The sequence below is a fragment of the Panthera pardus genome, unplaced genomic scaffold (genome assembly GCF_024362965.1).
Source record: "Panthera pardus isolate Hobbes unplaced genomic scaffold, ASM2436296v1 HiC_scaffold_3, whole genome shotgun sequence".
NCBI classification, from domain to species: Eukaryota; Metazoa; Chordata; class Mammalia; order Carnivora; family Felidae; genus Panthera; species Panthera pardus.
Genome location: NW_026526876.1, coordinates 24,282,320 through 24,310,038, shown reverse-complemented (window position 1 = coordinate 24,310,038; position 27,719 = coordinate 24,282,320). Strand labels below are relative to the sequence as shown.

Below are 27,719 nucleotides of genomic sequence, written 5' to 3'. Positions count from 1 at the left end.
CACCCCTGGGTTTATAGCAGCATGGATGAAGGGATAAAAGGATATACGTATAATGGAACATTATTCAGCCATAAAAAAAAAAGAATGAAATCTTGCCATTTTTAACTACATGGATGGATCTAGAAAGTATAATGCTTAGCAAAGTCAGTCAGAGGAAGACAAACACCATATGGTTTCACTCCTATGTGGAATTTAAGAAGCAGAAAAAATGAGCAAAGGAAACAAAAAGAGAGAGACAAACCAAGAAAGAGACTCTTAGCTATAGAGAATAAACGGGTGGTTATCAGAGGGGAGGCGTGTGGAGAGATGGACGAAACAAGTGATGGGATTGAAGGAGGGCACTTGTGACAAGCACGGGACCACGTACGTGACTGTTGAATCACTACACTGTACACCCGGAACTAATACAACACTGTGTATTAGTTAAGAAAAGTTAAGAAAAGAAATCCTGAGGGGAAAAAAAAAGAGAGGACCTGTGCCCCAAAGAAGAGGAATTATATCTTCTGCATATCACACAGTTCAGAAATATATGAAGGGGGCGCCCGGGTGGCTCAGTCGGTTAAGCGTCCGACCTCGGCTCAGGTCGTGATCTCACAGTTCGTACGTTCAAGCTCCACATTGGGCTTGTTGCTGTCGGTGCAGAACCCACTTCGGATCCTCCTCCCCTCTCTCTGTCCCTTCCCCACTTGCATACAGTCTCTCTCTCTCTCTAAAAAAAAAAAGAGAAACATTTAAAGAAAATTGAGCCCTCCAGATATTTGTGAATAGTGCTGTAATAAAGCCCATGCAATGGCTTCGGTAACCATGGCAACATGGGAAGGGATCTGGAAGTGGTCCAGGTGGCCCTTCCAAGAGATGTCAGGCAACAGGGGCAAAAGAGAACCCAGTCAAAACCATGGGAAAGAGATCTAGACCCAAAGGAAACCCGGCAATACCAATAATGGCGAGAGACTGAAAAACGACCTAAATGTTCCCGGATACAAACACCGCTTGTCTCGAAACAATGTGATTCAGGTCACTGTTGTTTTTTCTTTTTTTAAAAAAATATTTTTTTAAGTTTATTTATTCATTTCAAGAGAGAAAGAGTGAGAGGAAGAAGGGGCAGAGAGAGACAGAGAGAGAGACAGAGAGAGAGAGAGAGAGAGAGAATCTCAAGCAGGCTCTGCACTGTCAGCACAGAGCCCAATGAGGGGCTCGAACTCACAAACTGTTAAGATCGTGACCTGAGGGGAAACCGAGAGTCGGTCGCTTAACAGATTCAGCCACCCACGTGCCCTGTTATTTTCTCGATTGTACTTTGAGTAGTTTTTATTATAAGCAGAAATTACTTTCACTTTTTAACTTTTTAAGTCTGTTCATATATCTTGAGACAGAGAGAGAGAGAGAGAGTGCAGGAGGGGAAGAGAGAGAATCCCAAGCAGGCTCCCCACTGTCAGCACAGAGCCCGCCGCAGGGCCCGAACTTGCCAACTGTGAGATCTTGACCCGAGCAGAGATCAAGAGTCTGAGGCTCAACCGACTGAGCCACCCAGCCCCTCCAAGCACACATTACTTTTAAAATCAAAGGAAAGTGAAAGCTACTTAAGGTGGGGGAAGCTTCTTAGAGGAGCAACCTTAGGGTGGATGCTTATAAATTACATGACAGGTTTCCACTCGGCACAAATAGAAGTTTCTCACTGTAATGGTCTGATCTGCAAACCAGTGAGTGTGCACTGTGGCCGACATTGATTGCTTCCCCATCGGCCATCTTCTTACCTTCCATTTCTGATGGTAGAACTTGCGTCCTAGTAAACACCCGATACGTCCTTACCAGTTTCCCTTGTGGTTATGACATGGGTAAGCCACACCATCCTGGCCAAGGAGAATTGCTGAAAAATATGCTAAGTGGCTCCCAGGAGAGGTTGTGTGTGTGTGTGTGTGTGTGTGTGTGTGTGTACACGTTTGCATGCATTTGTCGCATGAGGAGAAATGTCAGCCTTCCAGGGTTTGACGTGGTCATGTGTGGATGTGGTGTTTGGTGCAGCGGCAACCATTTTCTCACCATGAGGAGTGAACCCCAAGGTTGCCATCCAACATTCTGTGATGGTAGACCAGGAGGACAGAAAGGGTGGGGTCCTTGATTCACTGAACTCTAACCATCCCTTCTCTGCATCTTTAGACTTCTGGAGAATCATGTACCTACTAAGGATTCATTTCTAGTTCAGTATCGCGGCTCCTAACGGTTTCATCCTCTCTAAAATATTCCCACAGAGGCCTGTTGGTGGCATTCCTCAAATTATCTAAATGTTAAGTCAGGCCTGAGAACGTCTCCGCGTTCCTGAGTCGCTGGGCTCTATCTGTCTCAATGCAAAGCCTTGCAGCAAGGGGCCAGATCGCAGTTTTAAAATTTTTATTATTTCGTGTCATTAGATTTTGTTGCTTTAACTATTGGGGGGAATAAAGGCATTCTAATGTGACTCTCTGCCTTCTCTTTCGCGGGGTTGTTGTCATCCTTTCTGGCGCCCTGCTCCGTGGAGGACAGGGATAGAGCGTGGCGATTCCCATCCGCGGGGCGTGGAATGCCCATTCTCTGCACGTGCGGATTCGTGGGCAGGTCTTGGGGGAACGACACTGTTCGCATCTCCTAGGCGGCAGAGAATAAAGGCAATGAAATAGAGTGTGGGGCTGGGGAGCCCTGGCTCCAGTGCACGGGTTCGTATCCCGGCTCTGCCCTGACCGCTGACAGCCTTGGGCAAGTTGCTTACCACATCTCATCTTTTCTTGCTTCGTGGGTATCGTGAGGGTGATGTTAACATGGTAGAGGTCATGAAGGTTAAGGATTGGAGGTAAGGTCTTTAGTGATGAGGGAGCATGAGGGTCAAACACAGGCTGCCCCCCACACGCCCCGCAAGTGGAATATGTGTGATATTCCTTGGACACACTCTCAGCTACCCAAGAGCAAAGGAAAGGCGTTTAAGTGCGTGCCATGGTCATGTGGGAAACTAAGGCAAGAAAAACTTAAATTCCCTTACTCCCTGCAGCCCGTTGACAAGCCCTTGAAACCAGCAGAATGACCTCCCTCTAGGAGCTCAGCTGCCTGGATAGTGGCACTTCGCTGGGGGCAAAAGAGAACCTTAGCTTCACGTTAGCCCAACCTTGAGGCCCCTGTAAGTCTATTTCCTTTATCTCAACTGCCCCCAGATACATGCTGGCAACCAGACTCCAGGCTTATGGCCCCCTGATCTACATCTCAAGGGTCTCATGACTGGGGTTGTATTAAACGGTGGCGTTTCCCTAGCAACAGCTAGCCCCTCAAGGTCCTGGAAAGGTGTCTTCCAAAATCCCTTAGGGACTCCCTCTATCCCTGACCCCCTGCCAACCTGAGGGTATATAACTACGAGTTACCCGTCGGGACCCCAGGGCAGCTCTTGCTACCCCCGTGCTTTAATAAAATCACCTTTTTGCACCAAAGACGTCTTCGAGAATTCCTTCTTGGCCATTGGCTCCAGACCCCATGAGCCCCCCCATCACCCAAAACGCCACCTTTTAGCACCACACCTGGTGCGCGATGTGGGCTCGACACATTGGTGCTGCCGCTCCCAATTCACGCCAGCGAGCTTCTGGTTTAATGGGTTTGGGGCAAAAACCTGGGCGTTAGCATGGCTAATCACCCAGGTGATTCTGAAGCTCAGAAAAGGGTTGAGAGCTACTGGGGAGAAGAAAGGTCCAGAGCTGGGGTGTAAGGCACACTACTGAGCTGTGCTGGGCTACAGGTGGCCTTGCCATACTGGCTCCCTCCAGACACAGGGCTGACGTGAACAAGGTTGGGAAGGAGTGCCCCAGAAAGGTGGTGAACAGAGAATTTGTTAAGGAAGGAAATGCCAAGGCCCCACCCAAACCCTCTGAATGGAAATCACTGTAAGCCTGGAAGTCTGCATTTTTTTATTAAAAAAATTTTTTTTTAATGTTTACTTATTTTTGAGAGACAGAGAGAGACACAGCATGAGCAGGGAAGGGGCACAGAGAGAGGGAGGCGCAGAATCTGAAGCAGGCTGCAGGCTCCAGGCTCCGAGCCAACGGCACAGAGCCCCACGCGGGGCTCGAACCCGCGAACTGTGAGGTCATGACCTGAGCCGGAGTCGGACGCTTAACCGACTGAGCCACCTGGGTGCCCCCTGGAAGTCTGCATTTTAATCAGGCTTCCCACGTGATTCATATGCACACTCAAATTTTAGGATCATAAGAAACTATGTCTAGAAAGTATCACAAAGACAGCACAGTAATGGTTTTAAGGAAATGCATTTGGCGATGGTCCCACTCAAAGTGACTGGAGTCTGGAGGGTCACAGGTGAGGAAGGGGAACGGGAGCCAGAACCTTCTTCCTTTATCACAGAAACTTCCCTTTCCCAGAGCCCTCTCTCTCCTCTTATTTCAGAACACCACACCTATAACCACTTGCCTTCGGAACTTCCCCAAACCTCAGGTTACCGACCTTTAGGTAGGCTACAGTTCATCTCTTGTGGTAGATAGGATCACTGCTCTCAGTTCTTTACTCCCTCCTACCCTGCGAACTTGCGATCAACAGAAGAGGAACGAGCCACTTTCTCTGCAGGCCAGCAGGTAAGAAACATAGACGGTCGCGATGGTAAAAGCCGGCAAATTTTAGAGTAGTTTGTTACGCGGCATTTTTGCGGCCGCCGCTGACTAACGCATTTCTTAAAAAAGACAAAGAATTGGGGGTTGTCGCCGTTCTCCCTAAAAGACTTAAAAAGCAAAACCAAAAAACGAAAAGCTTTTCCAAGGAGAAGGGGGCTCACCGTGGTGGCGAGGGCCTGGAAGGGGCTGAAGATCTGCCCAAGCTGGTAGCGTTTGTGCACGTTGACGTCCCCAAAGCGGCTGCGGCGCTCCTTCCGACCGGCCAGTCTCTTCTCTGCCTTCATGTCCACAGAGTGCCAGAAGGGGCCCTGCGGGGGCACACAGGCCACAGGCACCTGCAGTGAGGGGCCGAGGTAACATGTGGTTACCAAGCACCCTGGGCTCGCGCCGAGACAAAGAATACTTTTTAAAACAGGCAGCTCTTGTCCCTGCCTCTGGCTTATCCGTTGGACTTCCATTTACCTTTCTTGATTTTCCGTGGCCTCGGGAGGCGGATAAAAGGGCCCTCCCTTCCCTTTGTTGCTGGGAGTCTGGCACATTCGAGTGAGGTCGGGGCACTGAGCTCTCCTTAGGAGCTTGCCACTCACTGTAGGACCTTGACTCCCCACCCACCTGGAAGGCCATGACTTTACAAGGTCCCTTTCCAGCCTCGAAGGGGCCTGGTGGCTATGAGACTGGAGAGTCAAGCTGGCTACCGGTCGAAGGCCATCCTTCCTGGAGGCAACAGGCAGGAGGCAGAGTGTGGTGTGGGCCGGAGGGTCCTGTCTCGTGATTCTAATCTCGCTTCTGTCAGAAACCGAGGCGCAAAGGAGCCCTGTCTGCATTCCGCTGGGAGAGACACCGCCATGGGTGCACAGTGGGTTTCCCAAGCCTGAGTTCCCTTCTGTGCGCCCTCTGCCCGGACCCAGCCCTCTCTCGGGGGCTGCCCTGCTGGGTGCCCACAGCTGTGGCCGTGCCAGCCCTGCCTTCTGACCGCTGTGACGCCCACTCTCACTTGGTCTCCTGGGTTCCCCACCCTCCCACCCTCCCCCCATTCCCTCTCCTGCCCTCCCTCGTCGGACTGACCACCGAGCGTCACATTCCACCTGCATGTCCGTTTCTCCGAGGAGCGGGTACCTCCTCAGCCTAGATTCTGATCTCAGCCCCCCCCCCCCCCCAAGCACGCCCTGCCCTCCCTGTTTGCAGAGGAGGCTCAGCAAAGTTTTAGATGGGGTGGCCAGTGAAGGCCTTGCTGAGGTGAGGCTTGAACAAAGACATCTGAGGTGAGGGAGGAACAGAGCAGTCTAGGCAGCGGGCATAGCAAGTGCAAAGGCCCTGTGGCAGGACTGTGGCTACCATTGTGGCAGGGGCCACAAGGAGGCTCAGGTAGCTGAAGTGGTGTGGCAGGGGGACTCTATCTGCATCACGATTTCTTTCACACCCCCCAGAGGCAGGGACGTGGTCGGCCGCCCAGCAGCAGATGGGTTCCGGCCGCGGATGGCCGAGGGTGCCCTCCTTTCTGGCCGACAACACCTGCGAGGGTGGGGGTTGCTGAGGAGTGGGCGGCTGGACAGGCCGCAGGAACCTCATCCCAATTAGGGGCTTCGGCCATTTCCTGCCTCCCACACAGCAGGAAACAAAGATGCGTGTTGTTTTATTTCTTCCAGCCCTGACCGTAAGGAGCCAGAAGAACGCGGCCATAGCAGCTCTGGAGGCGGGCAGAGGAACCCCTAGGGATTCCGGAAATCAAACATCCCGCTTCCCGGATGGGGAAACTGAGACCCCCGCCGGGTGAGAGGACTTTCCTGAGGGCCTTCTGTTACCTTCTCGAGCATAAAGCCACTGCGTAGCTTCAGGGGGGTGACTCTGCTCTAAGGGAGTCCACCTTGAAGGACGATGGCTTGAAACCCCTGGAGCTTAGAAGGAGCCGGGCCACCCCGAGTCCTCGGGACTGGGCCAGAACCTCCGGACGGCAGAGCGCATCTCCTCTGCGCCATGCGAGGCCTCCAGCCTGGCCTCTTCGAGCTCTTCTCCTGTCCCTGACTTGTCACGTTGCTTTCCTTTGGGAGAGCCAGCATCACCGGCCTCATCATCACGTCTATAATACAGTGGGCGTGTGCCTCCTTTTCCGCCTGGGTGTCTGTCCCCCCCCTTCCTGTCCTGCCTTCCCACCCACCCCCACTTACCCCCATCCATCTCTCAGGGCCCCGATTTTGGCTGCCGGTGCAGTGCACCTCCACCAGAGCTAAGTCCTAACCCCTCAGCTGCGGTAAAGTCCTCCTCTGGGCTTTCCATACACGGAGCCCAAGGGTCTGTGTCCCCCACTTGACTTCCTGTGAGTGTCTCTCCCCTCGCCCATGTCCCGGCTAGGCACTGAGATCCGTGAGAACAGGGCCTCTGTTTCATCCGTCCGCACGGATGGTCCATCTACATGACGACGTGTCTGCAGTAAGTGTGTGACAGAAGTTTGTCACGTGAGCAAGCAGTTACCTTGGGGAGAAGGCCATTCCCGGGTTTTGAGACAACAGGGGTAGGTGACCCCCAAACCTCTCAAACACGTCTCACTCACAGAGCAAAACGAACCCGTTAGCCACAAGGTAAGGTGTTGAAGACTCACATCTTCCACGGTGGGGATGTGGTAGAAATTCGGGGCCGGGAGGAGGAACAGAGGTGCCCTGGGGTGGAAAAGACCACTCAGAGCATTGGAAAACTGTCCGATTGGGAGGGTTGCTTGTTTTGTCTCTTTGGGGAACCCTGATGAGGTCATGATAACGTTATGACCTGTGTTTCTCTCCCTGCACTGGTCTTGCATGGTGGCAGAGGTGAGGGGGGGTGGGAGGGAGACGGCAGGGCACAGAAACCACTTCCTCCTGTCTTTGTCAGGACCTTGTTGGCTCAACCCACCCCTGCGTGGGGCATTCTCTCACTTCCCAGGGTGCAAAGGATAAGGAAAAGGGGGGACCCTTGGAAGACTCACGTCAGGTATCCGTAAGCTCTTTGCCATCAGAGGAGTCAAGTCCCAGCTTCGCCCCACAGCTTTGGTGGTGCTCAGACTCGAGATTAACGGTGGATAAACGGGTCCCAGCGGGATCGGCAGCTTCCAGTCTGTTCCAAGGAGGAGAGGAGAGAAATGCCGTGCTGTAGGATCCGTGCGCAGTGCTGGCCCCTTCCCCGCCTCCACCAGGGTTAATGTCTCTGTGTTTGACCCTGACCCATAGATTAACAAGGGAGGTTCTCGCCGCAGAGAAGGAAGCAGACCCTCAACCCAGGAGCCAAGAAGGAAAGTGCTCTTGTTTTGGGAGACTCATCGAACCTATACGATACTCTGATTTGCTTTCTGGAATGTGATCGGCATGGTGGGCAATTCTCTGTGCTTGGTGCATCCCTGGCAAGTTGTTTTGCGGCTGCCACATGAGTCGAGTTAATTACTGCCCTGGGGGTTTAACTGAGTAGAGAAGAGCATCCTGGGCTCCCAAGATGGTCATTTAATTAGGTTAATTAAAGACTGAATTATGTGACCCTCTCACTTTTTTGTATTTGTGCAGAATTATTTTTTACATACTAGTGTAGAAGTCGGCAAACTTTCTCTGGAAGGGCCAGAGAGTAATTATGTTAGGCTTTGAGGTCCATGTGATCTCTGTTGAAACGACACAACGTGGCTGTTGCTGCACAAAAGTAGCCAGGGGGGGTCCTGGGTGGCTCTGTCGGTTAAGCGTCTGACTCTTGGTTTCGGCTCAGGTCATGATCTCACAGTTCGTGAGTTTGAGTCCCGCATGGGGCTCTGCGCTGACAGTGTGAAACTTGCTTGGGATTCTCTCTCTCTCTCTCTCTCTCTCTCTCTCCCTGCCGCTCAAAATAAAGAAGTAAACTTAAAAAAAAAAAAGTAGCCATAGGTAACAAGTTAACAAGTAGGTGTGGCTGTAGCTCAATAAAACTTTATTGATGGGCAACAAACTTACCTTTCAGATCATTTTCATGCATCACAAAATATTATGCCTCTGATTTCTTTTTTTCAACCATTTAAAAATGGCAAAACCATTCTTAGTTTGCCAGTCACACGAGACAGATGGCAGGACAAATTTGGCCTAATGGGCTGTCGTTTGCCAACCCCTCCATTAGCGGATGCTTCAATACACCCCCTCTTGCAAGGAGACAATTTCCTAAGGCAAGCACTGATTTCCAAAATAGAAATGAGTGTTCTGGAGTTTTCTCAGCGATTTCAAAATCCCGATGCAAGATAGACATCTGGCCCGTGACCAAGCCTTCAGCAAACCGAGCCTGGGCTGGCTGGCCTAACTCAGTGACACAATCTAGGGTTCCCAGGGTCTTCGACGTCATCCAGTTCATACTCTAGCCCTTATGTGTGGGCTCCCAAGTCCTAGAGTAAGCGATTTCATCATCCTGACCCTTAATCACTAATTTTCGCACTGGCAGCTTTGAGGCACCGGGAGGCAATTCGGCCTCCATCTAATCTAATCTCACTTCCTGATGTTGGACGGAGATGTTTATTCCCCCCCACGCATGCGCCAGAGGCATAAATAATGGCCGGACTCCATCTCTAGGTTGCCGAGCCAGCCATGGTCTTAGGGTCATTTCCCTTTCTCTAGAGTTTAGGAGCTGAGGTTGTGGACAGCCAGGGTGGGAGGCTTGGGTCTGGGTGGTATCTTCTCGTGTGGTTCCTGAAGGCTTTTAGCAGCAGCCCAGGATGGTCTCACTCTTCCAACAGAATTTAAAAATAGAGAAGGAAGCAAGCTTGACATAGCCATTTCCCCAGGATGCCAGAGTAGGTATAAAGAAATAACTCCGAATGATTCTTTCTGGGTTCCATGATACTTAATCCTTAAGACCACAGCAAGGTTGTGATATTTGAACACCTTTCATGGTGGAAGGAGGCTGGGGGGGGGGTGGGGGGAGGCGGTTAGCCTAGCCCAGCCCAGGGTCTTGCACATAGTAAGCTTTCAATGAGTGTTTATAAGGGGGAAGAGGTTTTGAAGGCCATGGATGCCAGCTGACCTCCCTCTCAGGTCTCTGTAGGAGCATATGTTATTCTGGTTGGGGGGGGGGGGGGGGGGTAGGGAACGTTCCCCTCTAGACCCAGGCAAACCACAGCCAGTCCCGATTTTCCAACCCCAGGCTGCCACGGGCTCAGTGTTATCTCAAACGAGGAATCCAGCTTCCCTGGGCTTTGCCAAAGCCTCCCCAGTCCTTAAGTGTCTGCTTTCTGCCGCATTGGCAATCAGTCCTGCTGGAAGCAGGGACGCTCAGCAGGTAGAAGGAGCCAGCCCCGACCCGGCTCGGGATGCGTTCCCGGGGTTCTGGAGCATGCCCCTTTGTATGGGAGAGAAACCCTGGAGGGTTAGAAGTGATGGGAAAAGAGGAAGCTGGGGCTTCAGGTCGCTCTTCTTTTCTTATGGAATAATTATGACATTTTGGCAGTTTTTACGTTCCTCTCCTTGATGATAATTACTTGGGGGTGGGGGTGGGAAAGAATGGCTGCCAAGGGGGTGGAAGGGAAGTCAGAAAGAGGCTGCTCTCTGCAGGGATCAGACCCTGGAGAGAGATACGCATAGTCTTAAAAGACTGAGAAGGCTTTTAAAAAGATTATTTACAACAGAAAATCTACCTCCAGGCCCTCGATCCAGAAAGCACTTCTCGTCTGGTACAAGAAGGGTGTCTTTGCCTCTTGGCATTAGACTCTGAGCTCCGGAAGGCAGACTTTGGTCTTTGAAGTCCCAGCACCCCGCCTGAAGCTGGGCATATAGTAGGTGCTCCATATATGCAGGTGACAGAGCCAATAAGCACTGAACGAGCATGAGGAAGACAAGCTGAGCACCTTTCTTGGCTACGTGGGCAACTTATTCTGCGCTCATCGTGACCCCAGATGGTCCCCACCCAGGGGTGGGCTGTCCGCTAAAAGGAACAGCAGCCGGGACCTGGGAGAGCCCCTTGGAAAGGTGTGAAATGTGTTGAATTTCAATGTTTGCTACAAGTAAACGGGAAAATGCTTTATCGCTGCTCACATGTCTGGTTGTCTTGTCCTCGGCGGTTTCTCTTTAAGGGGAATTTGGCTTTCAGACCCTGGGAAGCTATCAGACTTGGGCTCCCACCGAAGTTCACATTCCTGGCGGTGTGTTGGGGTGTCCTGGGGGGCTTTAAAAAATTCCAAAGCAAGGGTGCACCCCAGGCCACATGCATCTGCGTTTTGGCAGGTGGGACCCCGGAAAAAGCCATCTAGGGGAGTCAGTCGTGTGCAGTCCAGGCTGAGAACTACTGAGGCACCAAACCAGTGGGGCGGGGGGGGGGGAGTTCTTAAGGGTAGAAATAATAATCCTTATGGATTATGGTATTCTACTGAAGTCAGCACTTTTTATCTTTGACAGTGGCTTCAATAAGTGAGCAAAACCCCTGAGTCTCTGTATCCAAAAGTCATTTAGTTGGATTTGAAAGCTTTTTTGCTGTTTGCCAGCTTTTGAACAGGGTTGGGGGGTGAGGGGAATATTAGAGAAACGCCATGATTGGTTTCTTTTTTTTTTTTTTTTTTTTGGACCAAGGTCTACGTTAGTGTTTTCTGAATCCACAGCTCCTAACGTGCGGCCTGCCGTGTAATAGACACTCAGAAATGCTACGTGTAATAGATACTCAGAAATGCTAGAGTAATTATAGCAGCTGCGGCTTATAGGATGCTTCCTGTTACATTCGGCATCTCATTACACCTTCAAAGCAACCATATAAGATAGGCCATATTCGTGTCTTCATTTTATAGGGTGTGGTCCCGAGATTCTGCTGCCTATTATGTATGCCCTGTAGCGTCCCCTCCCCTAGAGTGTGCACAGGACCTGTGAATATGAAGAGATACAGTTCGTCATTACGTCCCATTGTGGCCAAGATGGAGGGATCTTTGCAGATGGAATTAGGTCCCCAATCAGTGGAGTAGATATGAATGAGAAAGGAATTTCTCTTGGGTGGGCCTGGCCTAATCAGGTGAGCCCTTTAAAAGAAGTTCAGGGGACTTGAGACTCAAGTCACGCTGACCGTACGGAAGCCAGCCACCCTGATTTCTAAAGCTGCCAGCAAATGGGCTCAGGCAACGAACGGGCCTCAGATAAGACCCCACGCAGAGGACCCAGCTAAGCCGGGCATTGTTTTAAGCTGCTAAATGTGTGGTAATTTGTTACACGGCACCAGAAAACGTACACACCAGTGAAGGAATAATAGTGCAGAGAAGTCACAGGACTTGGCCAAGGTCACACGTTAGGAACGGTGGAGCCGCCAGGGGAACCCCGCCATTTCTGACCCTTGGCTGTTTACCCGTGACATTGCCATCAGTTTGCGAAATAAGGTTCATCTCCATGAGCTCACTGATTTTCTGTGAACTATAAATGGGACAAAACCTAGGCGGACACCGACGCCTGCTGCTTTGTGAAACAAAGTGCAGTCAGAAGTGACAGGTATTTGCCTATGCCACGTAGGGTTTTTGCACTTGGTAGGGATCAGGGCCACAGTCACGGAAAGGGTGTCTTTTCAGACTCGCACTCCAAGCCATCCCCACAAGTAGACTCATTTGTAAGTCATGCACAGGAGAAGGGATGATGAAAACTCTGTTAATCAGGACCGGGAGCACAAAAGCCAATTTACCGAACATCAAAGAGACCTCAAGAAAAAAACAAAAGACATGGCCGTGGTCACATGGTGATGCTCATCTGTTTTGCTCCCGTTGAGAGGGTGCAGACCTACTTTTCTGAGTTTAGACCATCATGATTATTAGAGTTTCCCTTCTTTAAAGAAAAGCTAGTCTTTACTTCTAGTAGTAATGCACATTTTAATCCAGCTTTTCCAGTGTGTGTGTGTGTGTGTGTGTGTGTGTGTGTGTGTGTGTAAAAGTCTGTTGGTGGAGAAGGGGTGTCTTGGAAAGTTACTGTGTTGGTCCAGTCAGCCAGAATGTATCTTTCTCTCTTCTCTTCACTAACATGTCCTCTTTCCACCTGGCTTGTGAATGTGATGCACAGAGGCGAGCAGCCATGTTGTGAACACGAGGATAAGGAGACGTAGATTATAAAAGGCTTGGGTCTCTGATGTCATCATGAAGTTCCCTACGGTCCTGCACTGCCTTCCTCTGGACATCTTGTCATGTGGGGGAAACACACTCCTCTGTTGGTGGAATTTTTTCTTTTTACCCCTTCAGGGCAAGTGCAATTCTGTTTGACATAAAAATCTAAAAAATAAAGCAAACTCCCCAAGCATTTGAAAAACACTTGGCCAGCTGTCCAGTGTCAACACATGCAAGGAATAATTCAACATTTTTATTGTAATTTAAGAATCCTTTTCTGGAGTTGTAATCGGTGAGGGAGGGGGGACTCTGGGATGCCTCCTTCCTTCATTACTGAGTCATGGGAAGAATGCACAATGGATAATGGTGTGGGAGGGGGAATAGGGTGGTTGAAATAGAATTCAACCACAATAACGAATCACTCATGGGACCTGATGTGTTTAATTTGGTCTAAGGCACAGAGGACCCAAGAAGAAGTTGCTCTTTGTCTTTGAGTAACCCTTCACGGAGCATCTGTTTGGGGTCTAAAAAGTACGTTCAGGTTTTTTTTTTTTTTTTTTTTTTTTTAACATTTATTTATTTTTGGGACAGAGAGAGACAGAGCATGAACGGGGGAGGGGCAGAGAGAGAGGGAGACACAGAATCGGAAACAGGCTCCAGGCTCTGAGCCATTAGCCCAGAGCCTGACGCGGGGCTCAAACTCACGGACCGCGAGATCGTGACCTGGCTGAAGTTGGACGCCCAACCGACTGCGCCACCCAGGCGCCCCAAAAGTACGTTCAGGTTTGGGGTGAGATAGATGGGCCAAAGCCACTGAATATGCCAGTGAGGCTGTCCCCTGCACCAACAGGGACAGGGTCTAGAACAGGAAGGGGACAGACCCACTTTTCCCTTCCTGGTCCGATCACAGCCACATCACTGAATTTGGCTCAGGAGCACCCAGACTGCAGCTCATTCACAGAATGATGATGACGATGGTGCAAGAATTAAAACCCTAAAACTCTGTCGTTTGGGGCGTGGCCGAAGGAGGTGGGAGTACTTTGACTGAAGAACCCAATGGGAGGGGCGCCTGGGTGGCTCAGTCGGTTAAGCGTCTGACTTCAGCTCAGGTCACGATCTCACGGTCTGTGAGTTCGAGCCCTGCGTCAGGCTCTGGGTTGATGGCTCAGAGCCTGGAGCCTGCTTCCGATTCTGTGTCTCCCTCTCTCTCTGCCCCTCCCCCATTCATGCTCTGTCTCTCTCTGTCTCAAAAATAAATAAACGTTAAGAAAAAAAATTAAAAAAAAAAAGAACCCAATGGCAGAACACGGCAGTAATCTTCACCTCTCTAAAAGACTGCCCGGCTGAAGAGTGATCAAACCCATCTCCCCTCCACCCCACCCCGGCTCCAACGGTTGGACTTGGGACGAGCGATGGAAGCTTCCAGAAGGCAGTTCTGGATTTGGATTTGCTTACAACGCTGACAGTCACAGCTGCCAACGACGGTCACGTCGCGGCTGGCATTTCGGACCGAACTGTTCCTTGCGGGGCTGCTGGGCTGGGGTCCCCGCATTCACACGTTTGCTCCTCTGCTCAGTGACGTCACTGACGAATTAAGAAGGAGTTCCTTAGTGTCTGTTATGTGTCAGGCTCTTAGCATTCAGACTACAACCTGGAAGGCCTCTCCACCTTGGTGCTTCTTGGGTGCTGTGAGCACCAAATCTCCCCAGATCTGCCCCACCTCCCCTGAGCGGAGGCGGGTCGTGGGCTAGGGCTGTGGTTCGGCTTTCATACAACACATGGCATTCCGACTGGGGAGTGGCTGTAGATTCTTGGGATTCAGTCACCCCAGCTACTCTCTGCCCTGAGATTCCAAAAATTGCTGTGCAAACCACACATTTCCAAGGGAGCCCATTTCGCCCGTTTCTTAAACATTTATGAATCTCCCTCCCTCCCTCTCTCCCTTTGTCCCTCCCCCTCTGCCTTGCCCATGCGTGCGTGCACACACACTCCACTGTTGATCTTTATAGCCCACACCTATGGGTGTTTCCTGCCAGGATCCCTGGCCTGGCAGACCTCCTGTGGCTTTAGGACTACGGCCTGAAGCAGTGGAAGGTGGCCTCTCAGTCCCAGCTGGACACTCCTCAAGCAAGCGGGGCCATTCGGTTCAGGCCCCTTTTACTTCTTAAGGCGTCAGGCTTGCGCGATGTAGTGAGAGCAAATTGGCGGCTGTGCAGGACTGTCTGACGCTGGTGAAAGCATCTGTTGGAAAACTTGCTTTGTAATTTCCTGAGCCTTTTGGGGTCAGAAGTGGGTACAAACCCCCAGCCCGATTACTTTCAAGTGGGAAGAAAATCAGAAACAGAAGGGCTCACGTGGGTGCAGCCTGTGGATTCCGGACCTCAGGCTCCCAGGATAAATGTTTCCGAAGCTTCCAGAAGCACTCTTTTCTTAGGGAGCCAAAAAGCACTGGCATTCTCCCGAGGGAACCGATTTGGCCCAGACTGGACCGTAAGTGGGTGGGAGTGCGGCTCGATTCGCCCTCTGCCAACGCTGCTCTGGGAGGCTTGGAGACGAGCTGGAGCGCAGAACGAGGCCCCTTAATGCACTCGCTGCATTAGTGTCTTTGATTATCTCTATCGGTTTTGTTCACCGCGGTATTTTCAGCCCTGGAACAGAGCCCGCCTCAGAGCGGGAGCTCAACAGAGATTCAGGGAGCAAAAGAACGAATCCATTTTTGTCTCCTGTACACTCCCTGAAGTTCTTGTCACTTAGCTGACTTGGGATAAATGGCTGCTGTGTGAGACACTAAAGTCCAAAAGCAAAGGGGGCTCTGAGCCCTCAACAGACCCGGAAAGGAATAGAAATTGGGAAGGTGGGGAGTGTTCGGGAATGTGGAGGTGTCTGGAAAAGCCCTGGGCTTCTGTGCCTGCCCTCAGCAAGCATCTGAGCTCAGAGATGGGAGGAGGCCAGGGGCTTCTCCCACACGCCTTTGAACTTGACAATTTCTTCTCAACTGGGCCTGCAATGAAGATTTTCAATTTGTTTGGCTTCCAGGCTGAGGCCTTTATCCCAAAATAAAGGGTCTCCTCTCTCTCTCCTACTTTTGCTATATCTCTTCTCTTTCCTTACCCTACAATTCTCCTTAATTGCTAGTTTCGGTCCTGGGGAGTAAGACCAACCTTTGCAAAAAAAAAAAAAAAAAAAAGAAAAGAAAAGAAAAAAAAAGTAAAAATTTCCTTTCCAAGCTCTCTCTTATCTGGCTCAGCCATCACAGCTTTTCATTGGCCCCGAATGGGACTAAAACCAAGAAGACTTTTAGGCAAGCGAAACTATGATTTTCAAAAAAAAAAAAAAAAAAAAAAAGAGCCAAGTCTGCATAACTAGAACCTTTTCTGATTCCGCGTGGATAGGTCTCTGGAGGTAATTAGGAGAATTTATGTATCCCCTTCTGGCAACAGTAATTTGTCACTCTGTTGGGCTCGTGGAGTGAGTGATAGCTCTGTGTTAATGATCAGAAAAGGTCGCATCTTCCACTAAGATGATGATGAGGCTTAAAGATAACTTTTCACCTTAAAAACACCCCCTTGCTTTTCCGTCCCCTGTCAGTGAGGCACGCTTAGCAGAAATGCCATGAGGATGCATTCGCAAGAGGTTTGACTTCTTTAGCTCGACAGAGAGTCGTGGAAGGAAAGATGACCCACCCCTGTGCCTTCCCCAGCTCCCTGGGCACAGACAGTGCGGGCTGCTCTGTCTATTTAACTCAAGGTTGGTAAATTAGAGCTGGAGAGCCACAGGCAAGGACAAATCACTCCTTGGGTAATAGATAGGTGAGGCAGGGGAGAAGGGACAGAGAGAGGGGGAAGACAAAGAATTTGCCAAAGGAGAAGGCAAAGGAGGCATGCTTCCTGCCGGCGTAGCTGCTGTTCCGCGCGTGGATCAGCACCGTGGCCACTGCCTCCTGCTCTGAAGACGCCTACCACTGACACTAGGTGATTCGTTCCTCATACGACCGCAGTGGCCAGCGTCCGGGGCTCAGGACTGTGCTTTGCTGGGCTTAGAAGCAGCCCAACTCGGCAGAAGTGAAGGCGACGGTCGAATGGGAAAAGGGTTGCGGTCCCTTGGCCAGAGAGCAAAGGCCATCCTTGGCCGTCCCCCGGGGACGCTGTGCTCTGTGTTTCCTCCCAAGTAGCATAGCGGATCCTGTCGCAGAGAGGATGAGGTTGACCCTGGGACCCACAACACGGGATGCGGCCACCCAGCTGATAGGCACACACGGCCTTTAATTCCAATCGCTGCAACCCCTTCGGCCCCAGATAACACCAAAGTGTGCCAATTAGAGCCTTCAAGCCAGAAGTTCGGTCCTATTCGTGACAGCAGTTCTGCAGACTCTGTTTCCTACCCCAGCAGCCCTACCCTTGCGTGAGAGGCCCCGGCTCCAGGACCCCACCGTATAAACCCGAAGGGTGTCTGCAAAATGCACGGGGACCGGGTCGGTAGCCCCGGGCCGGCCTTACCCTTGGCGTCTTTCCGCGGTTCTGTTTTGCCGAGAGGCGGGCCTTCCCTGGTAGCCTCGTCATCGGCTGTGTCCTTAGCGATCTGGACACCTTCCCCCCTCGGCCGCGTCTGCCCATCAGGCAAGGGCTGGTGTGCAGGCAAGTCCTCCTCCTTCCTCTCGTGGGGGACGCTAAGTGTAGAAAAAAAGAGAAAAACCCACCATCAGGTGTGAGGTTCTGGGTGACGCGGCCCCCAGATGGGTGGCCGAGCGTGTGGTTGTCAGAGGAAGTGGCTGAACCCGAACTTCTGATGTGATGAAAACTCATTTAATCCGGGAAGAAAAGAAATTGACTCTGTTGGCTTATCGTTGCGTATTTGCTTTAGAGCAGTAATGAGGGTAGGGTGGGAATACCCCCCCAAGCAGTGGAACGATCGGAGAACAGGTGTTATGCTTCCAGGGATGCCGCTGAAGAATTATACACACACACACACACACACACACACACACACACGTGTATTACAAAGAAAACGGTTCTTACAAGGATGAGACATGGGAGGTTGGGAAACATCCAGAACATCTGGTATTTTTTTAATATCAAGCAATATTCTTTTTTTTTAATTAAAAAAAATGCTTATTTATTTTTGAGACAGAGAGACAGAGCGCGAGCAGGGGAAGGGGCAGAGGGAGAGGGAGACGCAGAATCCGAAGCAGGCTCCAGGCTCCCAGCTGTCAGCGCAGAGCCCGACGCGGGGCTCGAACTTATGAACCGGGAGATCGTGACCTGAGCCGAAATCAGACACTCGACCGACTGAGCCACCCAGGCGCCCCGATATTCTTTTTTGTGATAATTTTAAAAATTTGAGTATAGCTGACACACGATGTGACCTCGGTTTCAGAAGTACAACGTAGTGATTCGACTTCTCTGTATCACAATTGTAGCTACCATCTGTCACCAGAGCAATTTCCTCTTTAGGGGGTACAATGAATATGCTGCACATCAAACTGCGTTTCCTGTTTCTTCCCCCCACCCCCACTTCCCATGATATCAATTTTTTGTATTTGGGAAAATAGGAAACAGTTGTTGATTTTCAAGCGTCCAAGTGCCCCCCACTGGACAAGACCCGTGAGGTCCTTCCTGATCTGACCCTGTTCCCTTCTCCATTTTCTGTTTCACCCCCTGCCCCCCCCCCCCCCACCCCCAACCTCCCACCCAGTGCACTTTCACCAGGTGAGCCATCCCAGTGCCCTGGAAATGCTTCTGGCTCTCGGGCCTCTGCGATGGGCTTGTCTCTCCTCCTCTGTCTGGAATGTAACACTTCCCCTCCTTCCTTTCCTCGTGTTCCCCTCCTCCCAGGGAACGCCTACTCATGACTTCCTCTATGGGGCTGTCCGTGACACCGCCCCCCCCCCCCCCCCCGCCAGTTCTCACCCTTAGATGTAGACCTGCCCTCCCTCTGGTCCCTGGCATCTTTGAAGTATCTCCATGTTAATAATGACCAGTTGCGCAATAAATGGTCTGTTTTCACACCTACTTCTGCTGTTCAATTTCATGTTCTATGAGGTCATAGACTCTACCTTGCACACGGACGGCTCCCCAGCACGTAGTGCAGATCTAGCAAGAGGCAGATCCTCAGTGTCTGTTGGATGGGTGCCTGGATGGATGGAGGGTGGGTAGGTGACAAAGCACTGGGTAAAGGTAGAGAAGGACAAAAGACAGTAGACCCAAAATATGAGTCGTGTGGAAGGGAACGTCAGGGTGGGAGGGGCGTGTATAACCAAGCTCAGATCCGCAGTGGCGACCAGGAGTTAGGAGCAGAAAGTCAAGGGCGGTGCTTCTGTACCCATGAGGGTCCCAGCCGAGCCTCGTCAGGAATGTGCCCCTCCAGGAAGGGCTCGGAAAGCAGAGCATGATTTTTGCTTTGGCATGCTGTGGTTAGCGCTACGTGGCAGCATCTCGGGTGGGTTTCATTTTTTTCCCCGAAAGCCAAAATAATTTAATCTGAAAGCCAGCCTGCTGGAGGTGATAATTAGAAGACAAGGGTTACAGAAATAGAAATAACAGTGTCTACACTTGGAGCCTCATGTTAGCGCCTGTCATTGAGCTAGCCTCGCTGATACTGGACAGAAACCTAAACATTTTTCCGTGCCATCCACGTTTTAAAAAGGTGCGTCATTTTTCCCTCATGAGTCTCAACTTGGCTCCTGGCATTGTAGTTCCTGAGGCTTCCAATCACTGAGGACGGTTCCCTTGCTGCTCTCCAAAGATCTAAGCTGTTCGTCTGCTGCCTAGTTGCAAATAGCTGGGCAGTTTTGCAGGAAAACCAAATTCTTAAGCTGAAAAGAACATCTGCTCTGTGTCTGATCACTAGATACCTCCAGCTTTTCTAGCAAGTTGTAACATGTGTACTGACAACCCTCAGGCATATTTTGGCACATTAAGGAAATCTACACTCAATAAATATGTTATTAGACGTGTCTCCAGTGCCCTATTCAAGGACCCTCACGTACTTTACTCACTCTGAGATGCTTGTTTATAAAGTTGTAGCCGTGCCCTTACCAGGTAGATATGCAAACGAGAGCGGGTCCACAGGACTCAATTAAGCCTTGTCTTGTCCTCGGTGACTGCGGGGGGAGCTGGGGATGTCCTCCATAACAGCACTTTCTGGCACTTAAAAAACATGCTCACAAAATGTCGAAGAGAAGAGAATACTTTTTAAAGGGCCCCACGTCAAGGAACCAGTGACCAGATCTCCATCTGTTTCATATCAAATGTGTTTATTATCTTTGCATCTCATTCCACAGCTCTGCATAGTCGGTTAGCAAATATCTTTTGGGATCTTAACTTATGCTTAAGAACATGTTTTTATAAGTGTAACTGGATGTTTGCTCTCACACAGAGACGGTGGTATCTCTTTCTTCACTTTGACTCTGTGCTTTATCGAAACTATGGGAGAGTGCCCGTGGGCTCCATTCATTCAACACTCAGGGTTTTTTTTTTTGTTGTTTGTTTGTTTTTTGGGTCCCCCACCCCCCCAACGATGTCCCAAACTCTACCTTAGAAGTTGAGCGGAAACAAGATAGTAAGTAAATATATAAGTGAAGTAATTGTGGGTTGTGAAAGGTGCCAGAAGGGAAATAAACAAGGGAGCCAGTAACTGTCAAGGACAACCCTTTGGACTGGGTGGTCCAAAAAAGGCTCTTTGGGCAAAAGAATTAGGAGCTGAGACCTGAAGGGAAGAACAAGCTGTTCAAAGAGAAATTAGGCGATGGGCACCCGGGCAGAGGAAATGGTAACTGTAAAGGCTTTGAAACAGTCCAGGACTTGGCCTATTTGAGGAAGAGAAAGCAAGCCAGCATGGCTGGAGAGGACAGAGAGAGGGAAAGTGGCATGAAATGCAGCTGGAGAGAGTCCAGAGTCGGTCAGGCAAAGCCCCGTGGGAAATGTTCAGGGTTTCAGATTTTATTCCAGAAGCAACCAGAAAGCCAGGAGAAAATGCCATGCGTGGATCTGCATTTCGTGAGGATTAGGCTGGCTAATCTGTGCAGAAGAGTGGGGAGAGAGGGGAAGGGGAGGGGTGAGGCTGGAAGGGAGATGGCTGCATCAGCTGAGGTGAGAGGTGTGTCGTGGGAGGTGGGGAGAGGAGGGTGGGATGGAGAGGTTTGGGGGGTGGGCTTGACAAGCCCCCCTGGCTGGAGGGGACAAGGGACAGGAAGACCCAGAGACCCGCTGGTGATCTGACCCGAGCGACAGGGGGGTGCCAGTGTTACTTACAGGGAAGGGGCGGTCTCAGGGGAGGAATGGCTGCTTTGTGGAAAGGTGAGGGCTGGAAATCCATTGTGAATGTGCGAACCGGGAGACCTGTCTCTCAGCTCTGGGTAGAAACGAAGAAGCCTCTTGGCAGTAAATCTCTCGAAACGACAAAGTTTGGGGCGCCTGAGCCTGGGTGGCTCAGTTGGTTGAGCGTCCGACTCCTGGTTTCAGCTCACGTCATGATCTCATCGTGTGTGGGTTTGAGCCCCGGGTCAGGCTCTGCGTTGACAGCACTGAACCTGCTTGGGATTCTCGCTCTCTCCCTCTCTCTGCCCCTCCCCTGCTTGTGCTCTCTCTCTCTCTCTCTGTCTCAAAAATAAATAAATAACAACAACACCAAAAGAAAGGGTAAGGTTTATCATTTATCGTTATAACTTTAGAAGTAATGAGACATTTGGAAGAATGGGCAGTGGAGCTCGAGACAACTCAAGCTGGGGAGATGAGCGATGGCTCCAGAGTTGACAATAAATCCACCGAGTGGCGGGGTGCATGGAAATACGCAACCAGGAATCTTCTCCCCCGCAACTTCTCGTTGGATCAGACTTCATTTCTGTGCTGGACTAAAACTGCTAGGTGAGGAGTGGGTGAGGGGAGAACAAGAGCTGCTTGTGCTGAGAAGGGTGGCGGAAACATCCGGAAAGGAGGATGAGAATCATGACGTAGACGGAGAGAAGTACTCGGAGCTTGGAAGGCATGCCTAGGGGATGATACAATCTACATATTTTAATAGTGTCCTTTGAGTTTCAGTGAGTGGAACTCCTTTTTAAAAAAGGTTTATTTATTTATTTTGATAGAGAGTGAGTGCGAGCAGGGGCAGGGGCAGAGAGGGAGGGAGAGAGAGAATCCCAAGCAGGCTCTGCACGGTCCTTGCAGAGCCTGATGCGAGGCTTGAACTCACGAACCCAGGGAGATCGTGACCTGAGCTGAAATCAAGAGCTGGATGCTTAACCGACTGAGGCGACCCGGAACCCATTTTTTAATACAGCAACCCTACAAATGATTTTCTCTGAAAATCACGGATGAGAAAACATGAACCAAGGCATCTGTTAACATTTCTTCAGCTGCGTCTCTGTGTTCCTATTAATTTTCAGCAGATTCTGTTTGTTTTTCCACCAGCCTGCCTATTTCCGAGTACACGCAGTCCCACTCTTTACTTGGCTTATCTCCTTTTCTGTTTGCTTATCTCCTTTTCTTTTCTGGATGGTGCTTTTAAGAAGCACAATATTTGGATCATGGGGGAGCAGCCTGCAGTGCAAAAATGCATCGTCTGGAAGTTCTCACTGGCACCCGACTTGCAAGGATCGATTGTCCCTCTGGGTTTCTGGTTTGCGTATCTACAGTCTCCGAGCTGTGCAAGGGGAAAGTCTTTCACTTTGGATAGGAGAAGCCTAAGTTCTGGAGTTTGAGAGGCCTGAGTTGGTCTCTTAGTTCTGTTGCTTTCTATTTTGTGACTTCAGGCTTGTGACCTAATGCGTCCCAACCCAATGTTTTCACCTGTAAAATGGGTAGTGATATATGCAAGTTGCAGGGTTGTGGAGTTTAGGCGGCATGACTTAGGCGAACTTAGGTGAAGTTCTTATCGTGGTATGCGCTTCATGCTGGTAACCCCAAGCAGCCCATCATATCGTTATTGCTAAGCTTCCAACAAAATGGTCGTCGGTGTGATGGAAAACAAACACTGTGGGTGGCCTGTAAAGGCTGTTGACAGGCATTACAGTGGGAGCGGAGGGTGCCGGGGTGCTGGGTGGGGTTTCTCTGTCACCGTCCAACAAAGTCTGAAAACTGGAAGCCTTGTAGTGTGTTGAACTCATCCATCGGTGAACCTGGCTAACAAATTTGAACTGAACAATTCAACTTAAAAAAGGGAGACAGGGGCTCAGTCGGGTGAAGCGTCCGATGTCCGCTCAGGTCATGATCTCGTGGTTCATGAGCCCCCTATCAGGCTCCGTGCTGACAGCTTAGACCCTGGAGCCTGCTTTGATTCTGTCTCTTCCTCTCTCTGCCCCTCTCCCGCTCAAACTCTCTCTCTCTCTCTCTCTCTCAAAAATAGACAAACATTCGAAAACAAAAACAAAAATGAGAAATTTTGCCATGCAACGTGGATCACAAGCAGCTCTTGAGACATCAGAGCTGGTGACGTGGGATGCCCACCAGTCCGGACGGTGACTGTCAGCTGTGACTTGGAAGCAGCTGATGCTGTGATAGGGGGCGCCCTTTTCAGTTCCCAGTTGTGCCTTCTCAGCTCTCGGCCCCTCTTAGACACACTGGTCTTAGATCTTATATGGACTCTTGATTAGCTTGTATAACCTTGGACAAATTCTTTCACTCTTCTAGTCTCAATTTTTCCCACCTGTAACATGGAGACGGTAATAATGCTTACCCCAGAAGGTCCTTTTTTTTATTTTTAAGTTTATCTATTGAGAGAGAGAGAGAGAGAGAATTCCAAGCATGCAGGGCTCGAGCTCATGAAATGTGAGCTCATAACCTGAACCGAAATCACGAGTGGGATGCTCAGCAGACTGAGCCACCCAGGTGCCCACCAGAAGGTTCTTTTGAGTAGTACGTCCCATCAACAAAAAGTCTTTCCACAGTGCTTGGCATACAGAAAGCACTCAGGGCTAGCTATTGTTGTCATCAGAACGCTTTGAGAATTTGTGGGCTTCTAATGGAAACACACGCTTCGACGGACACTGACGGAAGTTAAACCGTGGGTAAGACAGACTTGTGTCACAGGGACATAGTATTTTTGAAAAATGCCACGGAGATTTCCTTTTGCATATACTCTTGTACTTTCTTTGCTCCCCACTCTCCTTTCAGGGATAAGCTTTGTGGGTAGATATCCTTTGTTACTTCCACCCTCTACTTGTCCCCATCCTGGAGCTGGCTGACTGGGTTATATCAATGGACTCTCTTGCTTCTGGGGTCTAGGTAGGTTTGGCCAATGGGATGCTCCAGTTGGGGATCCAAAGAAGGAAGAAAGATGCTGGTACGTATTCCTCTGGCTGGCTCCTCCCCTAAGGGTTTCGCTTGACCTGCTAGGACCCTAACGGAACGGAACTGGTTCTCTCTCCACACTTTCTCCTTCAGGATGTCATAGGCCTTCCCTCGGGTCATCAGGCCTTGGGTCTAGGTAATGACTACACTGTTCCCCTATACCTCTCCCATACCTTTGCAACACCACTTTGATTTATTCTACGAGGTAAGTCACTGGTTGACGTAGCTTCTGCTGTCTCGGAGAAAATTAGAATCCTTACAGCAGAAAGCGAAGAAAATGGAGTCATTTCTAGGGTCCTAATTTCAAGATGGCACTTTGCATCCACGGCAATGGAGAAATCAAGCTTTGTGAAGAAAGAAAAGAGTTTTCTGCATTTCTCGGGGTCTCCTTCAACATGGAAAGAGTGAGGCTAGATCAAAAGAAAGCCAAAGTGCGGAATGGCAGAGGAAAAGATTTATGGGCGATTTCCACCAGACAGGAAGAGGAAGTAGAAAATGTTGCTACAAGAGACAGGAGGGCAGTTCCGAGACGGTAGAACCTGGATGTGGTCCACAGCTTGGTCACTGAGAAGCGGCTGCTTCTTCCCCTCAAGCCTCCCCTTTCCCCAACCCACCAGGCGTAAGCAAAATTGGGGTGATGAGGTGTTAGGAACCCTCACAGAAAACCACAGATGGTTTGAGGGGCACTCAGCACATCTCGGCTCACCCCCTGCCCTGTGCTTTCCTGCTGTGCCTACCATGGTCCGCAGGTGGTAATACAGCCAGCGTAGAGGGGTCCCGGAGGCCCAGAGTTTCTGTCTGCCCTGCTGAGAGGACGCCAAGGAGTAAGAGTAGCTGTGTCCTGCCACCAGCCTGTGGTCAGAGCAAGGAAGAGAGAGGCGACAAAGCACCCGGACCTGGGGATCTGAGGGACCCCCAGGGACCCGAGGTGTCAGCAGCAGATGCCAGCTGGACACCCACAAAGGACAGTGAGATCTGCTACACGTACGGGAACACCAGCCCAGGACGTCCAGGGACGAGACCAGCTGGTAGCTGAGAACACCAAGGACCCGACCGAAAGGGTGTGTCGGCTTCCCTCTGCACCCAGATACCATGTTGGAGGGAGGAGGAGCGGCCAGTGGCCCCTGGAGAGAAGGAAGAAACTGCCTTTGAAGTGGCAGAGTATTTCCCCAAATGAGGCTGAGTTTACCTCAAAGTGAAAGGGTTCAAACAGGAGTAGAATAAGTTACTCTCGACTGACAAACTTGTTTTCTCTCTGCCATCGAGGAGGAACGGGAGCTCCAGAGTAAGAGAGTGGGGATGACCCACAATGAGCTTCATTTTTTCACGCCTCTGAATGTGTCATGTACATTTTGATGCCCCGTCCTTGACTTCCTCAGAAGACTGACCCTTTACATGGGACCTTGGTGTCAGAGGTGCTGAGTCACGTGAGGGATGGTGAATGCATTTAATCTACTACAATTGACTTTTTCTTATTAAGTCATCTCAGTATAACAACATTCAAGGAAAATAATACAGAGAAATATCCATATCCCCTCTACCTTATGGTGAAGACGTTCACTTTTTTTTTTTTTTATGGCTTCTTTATCCATGTTGTTAAAATATCGGCTAACAGATTGACCGAACCCCGCGTATAAGAAAGCCAGTGCTGTTGACAGCCAGAACTTGTCCCCGGTGACTTAAAGGAAGAGACAGGTGAGCTGGTTACCTGACATTGTCATATGGCGTCAAGCTTTTGCTTACTTGGGAGACCTTCCAACTAGTGAAGTGGGACATTCTTAGGATGCTGTCCAGAGTCAACAGTGTTGATAGAATTTCACACTTTATTTCCTGCTCCTTAGCCTTTGCCCTTGTACAAAATCCCAGGATTCATGGGCATCCCTCTCCATCCTTTCTCTGGCATCCTAGACCCCGATTCTGGGGCTCTGGCCTCCTTTGGAATGTTGACATTATGACGTTCATGTTAGAAGGTTGTGGGTGGAGTCCCCAAGCCTGTTTAAACAGGCTTCCGTCCTACAGAAGGGATTTTAGCTCTGCTTACCTCTGCATGTCTTCTCCCTTTTGTGTTCTAATGCACGTGCCATTTTAAGGAGGCGTTTTACTTGGGTTGGGGAGCGCGTTGTGAAGCAAAATACATCCCCCTGTTCTCATGGGTGTCTCCCTGATCGGGAAGCAGGTGCAGTTCTAAACAATTGCCTATTCATGTACCTCCATGGGCTTGGAACTCTAAAGAGACACAGATCTGCCCACATCCATGAGCAGGGGAGACGCCTATTTATTTCAGCAAGATGGCGGACCAGGGTTGATCTGGACGTGATATTATGGATTGGGAAGCTTGTTTGTGAGAGGTGAAAGCAGCTGATATTTTGAGATGTCATTCGGTTGTCTGTGTAAATACTCCCAAGGGTGTCTTCTCAGCAATCCCCACGGTTGGCAGAAAAGCCTCGGGTGATGACAGCTTTGGGGTCACTTGAGAAGTATTCAACACAGGATGATGCATCTGTGGGCTTTTCAACCATGAAGGAAAGGGGGCTTCTTCGATGAATCCCAGGGAATAAAATGGAGGAAATACGAGATCAAATCTAGACACAAGATCTGTGGACAAGTGGGTGCAATAAAGAAACTGTTTAAGACTTTATACTTTTCTCACTGACATCAGGCTTTTTGGTTCCCGACGCCTACCGTATCAGTATTCCTGGCATTGACAGACGTGAAATCACAGCAACTGAACAAAATGGGAAAAATCAGACCATGACAAATCAGCTTGGCATTATTTCTTTTTTTTTTTTTTTTTTTTTTTTTTTCAACGTTTTTATTTATTTTTGGGACAGAGAGAGACAGAGCACGAACGGGGGAGGGGCAGAGAGAGAGGGAGACACAGAATCGGAAACAGGCTCCAGGCTCCGAGCCATCAGCCCAGAGCCCGACGCGGGGCCCAAACTCACGGACCGCGAGATCGTGACCTGGCTGAAGTCGGACGCTTAACCGACTGCGCCACCCAGGCGCCCCAGCTTGGCATTATTTCTAACTTCTGTCAGGATTTCCTCTTCGACCCATGAAGAATTGAGAATCACTAAGTTTCCAAACATACAAGGGTAGTCCTAACTGTTGTTTTTTGTTTTGGTGGGGTGGGGGCTGGGGGTTGCAGGTGGGGCAGAATTGAGTTCTTATCTTCTTGACTTGTGGTCAGACGATAGAGGCCATATGCTTTATCAATGCTTTGATATTATTTGAGATGCCCTTTATGGCCTAGCATGTGCTCAGTTTTTGGAAGTATTCCCTGTAAATTTGAAAGGAATGCAGATTATCTAGGGGTTGAGATAAAGTTCTAAACATGTGGATTTGATAAAGTATCTTACTCATGCTATTCAAATATCCAACATCATTATCAATCTTTTGATCCCGTGAGCAATCATGTTGTAACAGACGAATGTTAAAATCATACTTTAGGAAATTCAATTTTTCCTAAGTCTATTATGGTATCACTTTTACTTTACTTTACTTTTACTTTATATGAAATCACGCTTTCGTACATCCATCAAATATTGACAGTTTCATATGGCTCAACCTAATATTTTGAGGCTACGTTGCTGACGTTTGCTGTCTCTGGTTTCTTATATTTTTCTGATTTATTATGTGATAACCTTCCTTGTCCTTACATAACATCTTTTAAAGTTTCTTCCACCTGACATTTATATGGTAAGAACATCTTTATTTCGATCAGAACTTTTCTAGTGTAATCCATGTATCTGTATACTGATGAAGTTCTATTTGGAT

The 27,719-nt window shown here is 49.9% G+C and overlaps 1 protein-coding gene across 2 annotated transcripts; it reads right to left on the bottom strand.

Annotated features, from left to right (window-relative positions):
- Positions 1–2,373: 2,373 nt before the first annotated feature.
- On the bottom strand, positions 2,374–25,929 carry LOC109277035 (uncharacterized). Of its 2 annotated transcripts, none has more exons than XM_019466426.2 (5): positions 25,651–25,929; positions 17,157–17,326; positions 7,591–7,718; positions 4,796–4,942; positions 2,374–2,622 (listed from the first exon to the last, which is right to left on the bottom strand). In XM_019466426.2, exons 1-5 carry the CDS (start codon positions 25,716–25,718, stop codon positions 2,392–2,394), a joined length of 744 nt encoding a protein of 247 aa, XP_019321971.2. In that variant the 5' UTR covers positions 25,719–25,929; the 3' UTR covers positions 2,374–2,391. The 2 variants fall into 2 exon arrangements, with proteins under 2 accessions (XP_019321971.2, XP_019321970.2); XM_019466425.2 differs by having other exon boundaries at positions 4,796–4,969; positions 25,651–25,927.
- Between the last annotated feature and the right edge of the window lie 1,790 nt (positions 25,930–27,719).